The sequence below is a fragment of the Ascaphus truei genome, chromosome 10, assembly GCF_040206685.1.
Source record: "Ascaphus truei isolate aAscTru1 chromosome 10, aAscTru1.hap1, whole genome shotgun sequence".
In the NCBI taxonomy this organism is placed as follows: Eukaryota; Metazoa; Chordata; class Amphibia; order Anura; family Ascaphidae; genus Ascaphus; species Ascaphus truei.
Window position 1 is genome coordinate 1,606,636 of NC_134492.1, and position 13,907 is coordinate 1,620,542.

Consider the following 13,907-nt stretch of genomic DNA (forward strand, 5'->3'; position numbering starts at 1 on the left):
AGCTCAGATCACTTGATCACAGTAAAAGGCATGTGATATGCAAGAGAGTATTCATGTAACTATTGCCAAACTTGTATTGAGGTGCAACTGTGTGTAAGAAATAGAAATGTGAGAAATAGAGTACATAACAACAACAGTATATAATGCACACAGTATAAAGCCCTATACAATAGATATCTGAAAAAGGGGGCCTGAAAAAGTGGGACAGCATTATAAAGATGATGAATTCCAGAGTGGAAATCAATACTACATTATACTATATGACAAAGGAAGTAAAAAATGAATAACCATTAGTAGACATAGGATACAATTCTCAAATTGATGGACTTCATAATGCAGAGGGTGTGGGAGGGGGGGACTACAGTTCAAAGACCAATGCAAAAATAATGAAAGATGAAAAATGTGTTTCAAATTATTTAAATGTATGAATATCAGTAAGAATAGAAATGGAATATGCAAATTACAAATTTGGTTGAATATTAAAAATATCAGAAATCCTAACCAAAAGGAGTTTATAAAATCTATCTCTTATAAAAAAAGTTGAGATCTATATCTATATTGAAACCATTAGGTTCCAATGTTTTAAGTTTATAGATCTAAAGGGTTTCTCTTTTGGGCAGAACTTTTGTCTGGTCTCCCCCTCTTGCACTTTAATGTGATCTATACCCATAGATACCAGTCCGGTCGAGTCGGATCCATGTTTGATTTTAAAACGATGTGAAATACTGTGTTATATAAGACCAATTTTAATGTTGCGTATGTGCTCCAGTATCCTGGTCCTGAGAGGCCTGGTGGTACGGCCCACATACTGCAGATTACAAGCACATGGAGCACACACACAACGTATTCCGTTTACAATTAATAAAACAACAAACACAATATATCAAACAAACTCTTTTATATGCTTTGCATCTGATGCATCCGTAGAAGCCTTTTTGGTTTGTCTGGTAATCATCCTATGTTCACAGTTTCATCTTTTAATTCACTGACTGCCAATCTAGTTTTAGATTTGGGTGCTTTTGTAAATGTAATTTCCAGCTTCACAGGTAATGTCTTTTTCAGGACACTATCCTGCTGCAACACATTCCAGTGTTTATTCAATTTTCTAATTTTATACGATTCTCTGTGGTATTAAATGATCAAAGGTGCAGACATTTCTTTATGAGGTTTCTTATTAGTCTTCAAAATATCCGTTCTTTCAAGTGTTTCAACTTAAATTTTAGCATTCTTAGCTTTTTCCTGTCTAAAAATGTTTGTTCTAAAATGGTGACCTGTTCTTTGTATACCGATTTGGATGTAGACTTGCATCTTTGATGTCTAAATTGGCCATAGGGAATATGGGAGGTCCAATTATGTTGGGTGCAACTAGATTTTAGTACATAGTTACTATAAACTTAAAAAAATAAAAAAATATATTGGTATTGACTGTCCCTTACTTTACAAATAACATTAAATCTAGGAAATCTATAGACAGATTATTAAAATTGGCAGTAAACAATAAATTCAAAATATTAGTATTCAAAAATGCTAAAAAGGTATTGAGCATAACTGCATCACCTCTCCATACAAATATAATATCGTCGATGTAGCACCGTCATAGGACCAGGTTTGCACCAAAAACATTTTATCATTGAGAATATGTATTTTATACTGGAGCACAATTACTTTTTATTCGATAAACAATTCTTCTTACAGACATGTGGCACCTCCATGGGTACCAGGTTCGCATCAAGTAATGTGAACTTGCTTATGGGAGTGTGGGAGGATCAGTACATTTTTAACAACAATCCATTTGGTGCAAACCTGGTCCTATGGCAGCGCTATATCAACGATGATATATTTGTATGGAGGAATTGTATTCATGAGTATCAGGACCCACTAAGGAAGCTACAATAGTAGTGAAACACGTAGGGTAGCAACTGAGAAAACCTGCCGGAGGGGGACAAGCCCAGCTGACTCCAGCTCCGTCGTGTGTTTGCGTGGCCTTATGGATTCCCTGAGAGGTGCTGTAGCTGGAGAGGATCCAGACTACAGCAGACTGGTCGATTTGTTCAAGCAGCTAACTGATCTCTTTTACACCCCTCCTGAGTGTACTACATGCCAGATACCTACATGTTTGTGAGTTTTTAAATTGTATTACTTTTTTTGTCAGTAATCCTGGTTTGCACTGTGTACTTTCCAGTCTTATTTTTGAGGTAAACCTGGAAGCCACTGCATCCATATAGACCCACAGAAAAGGTTGTTCTCATAAAGCTGTAAAAACTGTGACACATGAGTGTATCAACTATGTTATTGCCCTGAAATTACCGTTTTTAATTTTTATTGCACCATTTGCATTTTTTCTATGTCTATCCTTACACATAACCCTGGGAAGATTTGCGCTTTATGCTGATTTTTGCTGCATTAACACTAATTCGTAGTGGATGTAGGCCAAGTATGTTTACTTGCAGTGTAAGCTCCCATGGGATGGGGTTCATGTTGGATTCAGCTGCACATTGTCTTTCACTCATTCTCCAGCCTTAAACACCTTCCCAAAAAGTACCTCTTCAATTCTTATGGGGACAAACTGATGTGTGTTGGGTGATACAAAAGTGTAAAGGGAGAACTGATGACATAGCTCTACTGTTTCATTGTGTTTTATTTACAGTTGTGTGAAAAAGAAAGTACAACCTCTTTGAATTCAATGGTTTTACATATCAGGACATAATAAAAATCATCTGTTCCTTAGCAGGTCTTAAAATTAGGTAAATACAACCTCAGATGAACAACAACACATGACATATTACACTGTGTCATGATTTATTTAACAAAAATAAAGCCAAAATGGAAAAGCTATGTGTGAAAAACCAAGTACACCCGTACTGCTTCCATAGGAATTAAGATGCTAAGTAGCAGACAGGTGCTGCTAATCAAATGCCCTTGATTAATTGATCATCAGCAAGTGTGACCACCTCTATAAAAACAGAAGTTTTAGCAGTTTGCTGGTCTGGCGCATTCAGGTGTGTGTAAACACAATGCCAAGGAGGAAAGACATCAGCAATGATCTTAGAGAAGCAATTGTTGCTGCCCATCAATCTGGGAAGGGTTATAAGGCCATTTCCAAACAATTTAAAGTCCATCATTCTACAATGAGAAAGATTATTCAAAAGTGGAAAACATTCAAAACAGTTGCCAATCTTCCCAGGAGTGGACGTCCCAGCAAATTCACCCCTAGGTCAGACCGTGCAATGCTGAGAGAAATTGCAAAAAAACACAAGAGTTACATCTCAGACTCTACAGGCCTCAGTTAGCATGTTAAATGTTAAAGTTCATGACCGTACAATTAGAAAAAGACTGAACAAGTATGGTTTGTTTGGAAGGGTTGCCAGGAGAAAGCCTATTCTCTCTAAAAAGAACATGGCAGCACGGCTTAGGTTTGCAAAGTTGCATCTGAACAAACCACAAGAATTCTGGAACAATGTCATTTGGACAGACGAGACCAAAGTGGAGATGTTTGGCCATAATGCACAGCGCCACGTTTGGCGAAAACCAAACACAGCATATCAGCACAAACACTTCATACCAACTGTCAAGCACGGTGGTGGAGGGGTGATGATTTGGGCTTGTTTTGCAGCCACAGGACCTAGGAACCTTGCAGTCATTGAGTCCACCATGAACTCATCTGTATACCAAAGTATTCTAGAGTCAAATGTGAGACCATCTGTCCGACAGCTAAAGCTTGGCCGAAATTGGGTCATGCAACAGGACAATGATCCCAAGCACACCAGCAAATCTACAACAGAATGGCTGGAAAATAAAAGAGTCAAGGTGTTGCAATGGCCCAGTCAAAGTCCAGACCTCAACCTGATTGAAATGCTGTGGCTGGACCTTAAGAAAGCTATGCATAAACAAATGCCCACAAACCTCAATGAACTGAAGCAACGTTGTAAAGAAGAGTGGGCTAAAATTCCTCCACAACGATGTGAGAGACTGATAAAGTCATACAGAAAACGATTACTTCAAGTTATTGCTGCTAAAGGTGGTTCTACAAGCTATTGAATCATAAGGTATACTTAGTTTTTCACACATGGCTTCTCCATTTTGGCTTTATTTTTGTTAAATAAAACATGACACGGTGTAATATGTCATGTGTTGTTGTTCAAACAAAATACAAGGTGAGCGCAAGAAAAACACACTGGAAACTCCTCAGACTATTGCTGAGTCAATTAATTTGCCAGTCAACCAAATATTGGGGTAATCACAAATAAGTATAGTATAATATAATCACTACTTAACTGGGATCCTATGCACTGGGATCCTATGATCCGATGCACATAGGAGTCCGCTGGTTTACGGAAGTATTGTTACTGTTTATTCAGTTGTTCTGCATGTTTTCAAGAGAGAGCGCCTTAGTTTATCTCCGTCACATGTGTTGTTGATCATCTGAGGTTGTATTTACCTAATTTTAAGACCTGCTAAGGAGCAAATGATTGTTCTGATGTCCTGATATGTAAAACGATAGAATTCAAAGAGGGTGTACTTTCTTTTTCACGCCACTGCATATTGTGGTTCAAAAAATAAATCAAATTACTGAAAAATGCAAATAATGAGAAAAATCTATTAATTTAGTTTTGGGAAATCTAAAAAAAAAAATACTTTCTTGGATGACCAAACTGTAAATTATGCTGACGTGTCTGGTAGATCATTTGATAAAAATAATGTCCCAAATCAACGTTTTGTTCCCCAACAGGACCTTTCTTAAGGTCAGATTCTGGAGAATCTTTTAGAATTGTTTTTTTTTCTTCATAATTAACTGATGTTTACAATTATACAGTAATTTTCCAATGTATGCTTCCTGAAACACAAGCATTAATAACAACTAAATTATTACTCAACTTGAGATATCTGAAATTATCACATTTTAAGGTAAACGGATAAAAGATATTATTTTATTTTAAGAGTTTCAGGTTTAAATTCTTTTTGGTTTGTTGGTCTCCAAGGAATCTACAGTACAGTCCTGCTGCGGTTCTCTAAGTAGGCACCAGGAATAAAATATCCTCAGTAAAGTAGAGAAATATAAAGTACAATACCTATTATCTTAATATATTTGATTTTTGTAGTATAACTATAAATCATCAGCCCTTGTAACTCATGTTGCTTTTTTTATGGAATAATTTAGGATGTTCCAGTGGGCAGGCAGTAATAAAAACTGGGATGAGAGAATGCAATCATCACTGTAGAAATAAAGATGCATGTGGACATGATTGCTGTAAGTTTCAAAATCTTAATGTTGTAATAAATATAAAACGAAAAATGACAGTTTGTGCTAACACTAGAAAACATAAATAAGGAACAGTACAAATTGTGGTTTGGAGAATACTAACTTGTATTTATATAGCACCTTTAATCCAAACTGAATCTCAAAGTGCTTTACAGTTTTACTGTGGTTGTTGAAATACATAAACCTCTGGGGTGAAATCCAGACAGCACATTTCCAGCTTTCTGGTCCGCAATGCGTCCTAAAAGGCAAAAAGGCATAGTATTATTATTTTATACAAATAGAGTTTTGTAAGTAGAAGTAAATCTAGATAAGGATGATAGATTCAAAATACACAGAATTAAACACACACGATCCCGAGATCCAGTGCTATAAACAACTACATTCAACCTCCTCATTTATGCCAATTTGCTGGTCAAATAGACCTTTCAGTTACAACTTTAATTTATTTACAAATCATAGGTAAAACTGGAGTGTCTCATAAGGTTGAAGTGAAGACAAATGCAAACTTTTCTTCTTACCTAAGTGATCTAAGGAGTCGGAATTCCGTTTCATCATCTCTACCAGTAAAGAGACTAAAGGTAACATAATAATAAAGGTAGGAAGTCGAAACTCAAAGAGTTTGTCATACCATGATGTTGGCCACATCTGCATGTGGATTACTTAATGGCCTAAATTCACCAAAGGTCATGACCAGGGAGGCTGCCAGGCGGTTCCCCTCACCCCGCCTTGTACCCACATGTAACCTACAAATAAACAGGAAATGGCAACTGGAGGTAAAATGGCAGCGGCTATTTATTTATACAGAAAACCTAAGAGGGGTAAATGCCACACTCTACCAGAGTGCTCCTTTGACGGGATGGGACGGTCAGCCGGCCCTCGAACCGCTGACCTCGTGTCCCCTACGCGAGCCGGCTCTCGAGGTCATGGATAACTGACCTTGCCCACTCGTACTCCCCCCGGGTTCAAACGGCCCAGCTCCCAGTCTGGCAAGAACAAGCACCTACCCCACAAGAGCCGCTACCGACGGACCTCTTTAACCCCCTAGGCCCGTACCGCCAACCCCGCCAGAATCCTCTCCAAGCCCTCCTGAAAACAGTTAAATAGGTCTATCCCGCCTGGCATGCCTAGCAGTTGGACCCATGCTCATCTACCAGTTTGGTCTGTCCTTAAAACATTCCACTGGGGGATGCGCCCCCCGCAAGTCGCGCACTGGTGCCCGAAGCGGCAGTTACTCAAAGCCTTTTTTCTGCCGCAACTTTACATCCTAAGTCCACCAGCCCATATCGCCGTGTCTCTGGAGGGCATGCTCAATCATATCCATGTACTTAAAAAAAAGGGGGGGGGAACATAAGTTGGGGTCTCCCAGATTACCCAGGCCAGGTCCCTGAATGCGCGTGCCCATTTGGCAAATGTGCGTGGTATGACGTTTCTTAACGTCTTTTCTAGCGTCGCCTTTCTGGATGATCGCACCAGCGCTTCCTTGTAACTGGTAGAATGGATAGGATCTCTACAAACTCACCTGGCTAAATTTCTCCCTTTTCCTCAATCTACTGCGCGCCTAACCCGTTGGCAATGCATAAGTGCGCATCCGAAAAGGCCTCATCTGAAACCGCCCTACCATCCACCGATTATGAAGCAGCCGTAGTGCCGATGACCCCGGCCATGGTTGAGACTGGGTAGAGGGTCACCGGGGTCGATCTGATGGCTGCCGGGGCAGGGATGGGTTCTTACGTGGGGGGCAGGAGGAGACTACTGCCGGAGCTACTGTCAGTCCTGTTGCTGCTGCCCAACCAACACTCTGGGGTTGGGCCGGCCGGGCAGAGCACCCAATCTGGGAGGGGATCCCTGTGGCTATGCTGTGTGCCCCTCAAGCTTCTGCCACCCCTAATGCTGCGCCAGAGACCCGCATTCCCCGTGTTGTCACCGCGGGGGTCCCAAAAGAGACCATCGCCTGAGGTTCTTAAGCCCTTAACATGCTTATTAATGATGCCCTGAGAATCACTTTCTCCGCTGCGCTATCCACCACCAGGTCCTTGACCTGCACCGCCTCCAGAGCTGCAGGCCGCCACTGCGCAGCGCTACCTGGGATTTCTCCCACCACTTGTTCCTCAGCGCGCTGTGCATTGCGAGCTGCCCAATCCTCCTGCGAAGCTAACCAACCTGTAAACGCACTTATCCTATCTCGCAACCGACCCCTTTTTACCGCTGCAGGCTTGGCGACCCCGGGGGGAAGTGACACTGGCGGTGAACTGGGCCGCACCTCTTCCCTTGTTTGCTTCTTGTTGAACCTTGCCAGAGTCCTCTCCCAACCCCGGGTGTCGTCCAGAATGTACACCGCCTGCAATTGCTGCGGGGTCTCGTCTGTCCATGTGTCCTTTCGCCGCCTGCGACCGCAGCAGGCAGCCATCCTGGTTTCCTCCCACTTCCTGATTTGGCGTGCTGTGACGCCCTACGTCACAGTGGTCGGAGGCTGGCGCCCAGCCCCCTGGGGCCTACTTGCGAATAGATCCGCCCCGTGTCACAGTGGCTGGAAACTGCCACCCCCATGAGGGGCTGCCCTGCAAACCGTGATGCCCTGCCTTATGGCCCCGATGCCGCCCTGCGCGCAGCCCCTTACCATTACCAGGTACAACATGCTGCCGTACCTTCCACGGCGTGGCCCCATCAACCGCCAGCTGGGGCTGCCCTACTGCCCGACGCCTGTCTAGCGCGCGATGCTGCCAAGTGGGGCAGCTACCATGCCCATGACCCCGGCCATGGCTGAAGAATTCAAAGACCGGGGTCAGGCCGATGGCTGTCGGTACCGGGATGGGATCTACAGTACGGTGCCAATGACCCCGGCCGTGGTTGAAGTTGGATTAAAAGACACCGGGGTCAGGCTGAGGCTGCCGGGACGGGGTCTGGTGCCACCTTCCCCCACCGATGTGCCCCCCCACATGCTGCTGCAACGGCCTTCCCTGCTCCTGCTGTTGTCCCTGCGCCGAAGGAGACTGACGCCTGAGGCTCCAAAGCCTTCAGCATGCCTATCAATGCTACCATGAAATTTGCCTTCCCTGCTGCGCCATATACCGTTGGATCTAGAGCCAGCGCTGGCCCTGGCGCTGCCTGTCTTAAACCCGCTGCGCCACCTGGGATTTCCACCCCTGTTAACTGGCCTGCGCGCCTGTGAGGTGCCCGGTCCTCCTGTGAAGCCAACCATCTCTTAAAACGTGCTTATCCTGTCGTGCAACCGCCCCCTCTTTACCGCCGCGGGTTCCTTACCCGTCCTTGGCGTCCCTGGGGGCAGTGAACTGGGTCGTATCTTGCCCGTTGCCGTCTCTGCATAGTTGAACCATGCCGGATTCTTTGCCAGCCGTCCGGATTGCACACTGCTTGCAGATGGTGTAAGCGGCCTTTTCGTGCGTCCATCGAGTAAAGCGTTTGCACCGCCCGTGTTTGCAGGTGGCCGTCCTGGTCGTCTCAAACCTGCGATCTCCGTAGAGCTACAGCGCCGGCAGCGGGCGGCCATTTGGCGTGCCGTGACGGCCTGTCCCACGTCACGGTGGCTGAAGGCCTCCCCATCACCGCTGGGGGCCCCCTGCGCGCCGAACCACCCTGTCCTGCGTCACAGTGGCCATAGGCCTCTTTGACAAAGCGCTTCGGCGTGAAACACGTTAGAGGATCCGCTAGGACTCTACTGTCATGTTGATTTTCAAATAAATACTTTTATATGGTCACATTATCCAGCTATGCGTTATTTGGCTGTGCCCCGGTTTTTCCATTCTATGGATATCTCCCTCTGCTGATTAAAAAATTGCATTTACCCACCGTGACGCCCTACCTTGCTGCACTGTGGCCGAAGGCTGCCGCCCTGCGTGCATCTCCTGACTCCCGCCTGGTGCATTGTGCGGCCGCACCACCGGGGAGCGTCCCGCAGGGAGCGGCCTTGGTGCCTGACTCCTGCCTAGCGTGCGACGCTGCGGGGAAGCCACGGCATTATAGGCCACCACGCGCTGGCCTGCTTGAAAAACAATGCACGCAGCCGCTGGTCCAACCACACCTCGTCATGGTTTTCCGCCTCGGCTTGAAGAAGGCTAAACTGCTCGGCTATCGATGCCCTGTTGCTGCAGGAAGATGCTCACTGAACTGCACGTGCCTAGACCCTTAACTATCTAACTACGCTGCGATGTGCGCTTGCAGAGACTGGTCTAAATGGCGTGCTAGCTAGAGCAATTACGCAGGCCAACAGCCGCCCTGACTCCAAGAGGGGAAAAACAAAGATCACTGCTGAAATAAATAAGGCATGCAACCATTATCATTAGAGCGCTGTCCACCTCCTTGCTTGGAGATCATACCTTTGCAGTTCATGCTGCTCACCAGCCTGGCCTTAAGTAGGCCCTCTGGGTACTCCTCCCCTGAACAGGGGAGGGAGGTGTGGCAGCGGGCCAGCGAGGGGAAGGACAGACCCCCCCGGTCATGAGGCCCCCCACCTATGGCTAGGGGGGACGCTATATTGCTCAGGGCCGTGTGAGTGATATCCATACATATTTATATCTACATCACTTCACTAGCTGCCCTCTGGATACTAGCGCTGCTGCTTTGAATGAGCCATTGAACCCCTTGAGCAACAAGCTAAGTACACACCACCTCACTTTCCATGTCACAATTCACCTGGCAAATTCTGTGTTGAACTCCAATTAGGAGTCTATAATACATTATTGTTCATCTCGTGCTCCCCTATTCTCTTGTGTTTTTGTTCATGCCAAGGATCCTGGATAGATCCCGATGGGGTTGAGCCTCAGGAGGAGACTTCGAGCATAGGGGTATTTGTAAACGCCCTGTAAGAAGGTAGAATCTCTTTGTTGATATTATTTGACTGCAAGAGAGCGCCCAGGTATTCTCTGTTTTTTACACACCCACACTGCCTGATTTTATCGGCTATGTTGTAAGTAGCCAATTTGCTATTTCTATAAAAAGTTGCAGTTTCATACTTCACTATTGTGGCTCTTTTTTCATTCTCTTTAGGATCAAAGAAATTTGGGACTTGGTTACTACCCCGAACACCTTCCGTGACACATTGTGTATTATTTTATTAATTACTGATATTTTTATCTACGCCCGTTATTCATTTAGTTTGTTTTCTATTTATATATATGTTTATCAAAAGACAAAAATACCCAATGCTACATCCACTGTGACAGAAAATACATAGTAAAATACTTATTTGATTGTATTCTCATAAGTAAGGGTAATTTAGTTAAACCCTTTGGCTAAAGCATTATAAGCCTGCAGCCACGTCACAGCATGACCACTATGCAGGTCCTGTGAGTATTCTCATTTAACTCTACAGTGGAGGGAAGAGGGAGAGTAAACCTGTCCTGCACAGGAACACGGAAAAAACTGCTGCGTAAAAAGTGGGGAGGAGTGCGCTTAAACCCAGGGAGGATGGGATATATATATATATATATATATATATATATATATATATATATATATATATATATATATATATATATATATATAGTGAGAAGCAGCAACCAGCACACAATTGTACATTGAATCCAGATGCTTATCCCATAAACAGAAATAGTGATGATATTACCAGATTGAAGTCCAGCAGATTGGAGACAGCACACCAGGAATGTCTTTCAAGTAGCAGTTTGTATTGTAAAAAATACAGGCACCTCAGCCAACGTTTTGGTCTGCGGAGAGCGACCTTCCTCAGGGCTGCGCAATGGTGTCTCCAATTTGCTGGACTTCAATCTGGTAATATCATCACTATATATATATATATATATATATATATAGTGACAAAAGTACCCTTTTGTAATGTACCTTTCGTCCAGGGATCACCACTTTCACACAGCCTTCCAGGTAGAGGAGATAGTCTTCTGACACAGAGGTGAAAAATAAAGCTTTGGCCTGTTTATTTTGACATCCAAATAAATGTTACAGCAGACAACATGAATAAATCAAACAAACAAACAAAAATCCTTGCTCCACTGAGCACAAAACACAGCTCTTTTTCTGAAAACAAATTGGTCTGCCTTACTCTGCTGACAGGCAGGTTTTAACAGCTGCTCCTCTTAATTAGCAGTTCCAGCTCTGTGATACCAGGGAGAGCTAGAAGTCTTGGTCTGGATTCTACCTGGTAACTCTCCAAAAAGTGGAGTGGAGCACTGGCCCACCCTACTCTCTAAGTGCTCTGTCCCAGGGACCCAATGGGAGGTGCAATAAACCACAAATTATACACTGCACCTCCCTGGGTCTTAATTATAGCAGAACACCTGCAATAATTGAGGGGCAATATATACACCCTCCTCTACCATCCCCTTGTGTCCATCACAATATATATATATATATATATATATATATATATATATATATATATATATATAGCCAAATTCAAGTGGTTAATAGTATGTATTTTTTATCATCCATTCTAGGTCTTACCTTACCTATGTCTATAGTGGCCACTGTAGGCATAGTCAAGATTGGCCTAATGCCAGCCTGGAGTAGGTGATAAAAGCAGGAGATATTTTGTGACTGTAGCCTGATATCGCCTTGCATAGTGAGTAGCGTGTGAGTAGCCTGATATCGCGTTGCATAGTGAGTAGCGTGAGTAGCCTGATATTGCCTGGCATAGTGAGTAGCGTGTGAGTAGGCTGATATCGCCTTGCATAGTGAGTAGCATGTGAGTAGCCTGATATCGCCTTGCACAGTGAGTAGCGTGTGCGTAGCCTGATATCGCGTTGCATAGTGAGTAGCCTGATATCGCCTTGCAAAGTGAGTAGCGTGTGAGTAGCCTGATATCGCCTTGCATAGTGAGTAGCGTGTGAGTAGCCTGATATCGCCTTGCATAGTGAGTAGCATGTGAGTAGCCTGATATCGCCTGGCATAGTTAGTAGCGTGATATCGCCTTGCATAGTGAGTAGCGTGTGAGTAGCCTGATATCGCCTTGCATAGTGAGTAGCGTGTGAGTAGCCTGATATCACCTGGCATAGTAAGTAGCGTGATATCGCCTTGCATAGTGAGTAGCGTGTGAGTAGCCTGATATCGCCTTGCATAGTGAGTAGCGTGTGAGTAGCCTGATATCGCCTGGCATAGTGAGTAGCGTGTGAATAGTTAATTAGCTGTTAATTCTCAGTTTGCATGCTCATTGGCGATACTGTTACATTTAATGTTCTTGCATAAGTAATTAGGCGATACATAATAATTTGCATGTAATTAGCAATCCTGGCGATAAATCTCACCCACACTTATTACTGCAATATCATTAGTTATTGCGGCATTATTTAGGCAATAAACCTTTCCTAAATACGGCAGTAAAATCAATTTATTTCTATTACCATTAGACAACATCGATATCAATATTGAGGTTTAGTCAATCTAGGCCAATTAAACTTACATTAGCCTGTGTAGTTAAAATAATCACATGGCTTGGGAGAGCAAAAGAACAAACCCACACTGTGACTTCTATAATAGCACAACTTAAGGATTTCATGTTTGTGACGATTTATAATGTACAATTTCTTTTGGCATAGTAAGACATTTTTATCTGTCTCCATGTCTGAAGTCAGTTTCAGTACAGATTACATGCAAAATGTCCATGTCTGAAGTCAGTTTCAGTACAGATTACATGCAAAATGTCCATGTCTGAAGTCAGTTTCAGTACAGATTACATGCAAAATGTCCATGTCTGAAGTCAGTTTCAGTACAGATTACATGCAAAATGGGGTTTGTTAGCATTTATTTGCGTGCATGGTCGACTAGGAAAGAAAGCTAAATCTACAACAAAAGATATATATCCTAAATCAACAAAATCAGATTAATCACCCAAATAATATTTCTTTTTACAATATTAAAAGTATGTCCACCTAAATAAGTGTTTTTTTAATAAAAACACAGTAAATAAGAGAACTATTATAACTATCTGCCACTATTTCTAGAATGCTATCTTAAGAATCCTGCAATATTGAAAGAAAGAATGCAAATGGTTGCAACATTTCTCTTTGTGCCTCCTTTCCGCATCTGCATCCCATGAATTCATTCGGGTACTTTTAAATACATATTGTTCTATTAATTCAAACTACCTATTTTTAATTACACGTAAGACATACAGTATATAGAATTGGGCTACATTTAAAGATTGTACTTTGCTACATGAAAACATTACAGAATATAATGCATATCACAATTCTTCCTTAGAAAAGCCTGCGTGCCTTGTGTTGACTCATGGTACTTCATCTGGGTTGATATTATTACTAACCCTTTTGGAATTTGTGAATGTTGTTAGTGCATTTTTCCTAGTAGCTAAACCTTAAATATGTATTTGAATACTCTTAACAGATGCAGAGGCAAAGTGAAACTCAAAATAAGAATCTACAGCAGTTTGTCTTCACACCTAAAGCTTCAATGACCGTCTCATCTCGGTAATAATGACATAAATCTTAATCAGCTTCACTGTGAAGCCACCTATATCTGTAATATTTCCTTATGTCACTACACAGTTATTAAAATACTATGACTTACCTACCCAAGGAAGGCACTAGCTGAAGAGTTGCCCATAATGCAGGGGCTGGCTAAACTTCAAATGTTTACATTTGTAGTGCAGAACACACGAACGAATGTATTGAATTCCTTAAATTATAAGTAGTTACTAATATTT

At 43.0% G+C, this 13,907-nt stretch overlaps 1 protein-coding gene across 8 annotated transcripts in view; it reads left to right on the forward strand.

Annotated features, from left to right (window-relative positions):
* HFM1 (helicase for meiosis 1) overlaps nt 1-13,907 on the forward strand; it is a 188,835-nt gene that overhangs the window by 160,843 nt on the left and 14,085 nt on the right. For all 8 annotated transcript variants that reach the window (XM_075615558.1, XM_075615549.1, XM_075615550.1 and 5 more), the window contains 3 exons: nt 5,159-5,248; nt 5,720-5,838; nt 13,589-13,671. In XM_075615558.1, the coding sequence (XP_075471673.1) occupies nt 5,159-5,248; nt 5,720-5,838; nt 13,589-13,671 (292 nt within the window). The remainder of the gene's footprint in view (nt 1-5,158; nt 5,249-5,719; nt 5,839-13,588; nt 13,672-13,907) is intronic.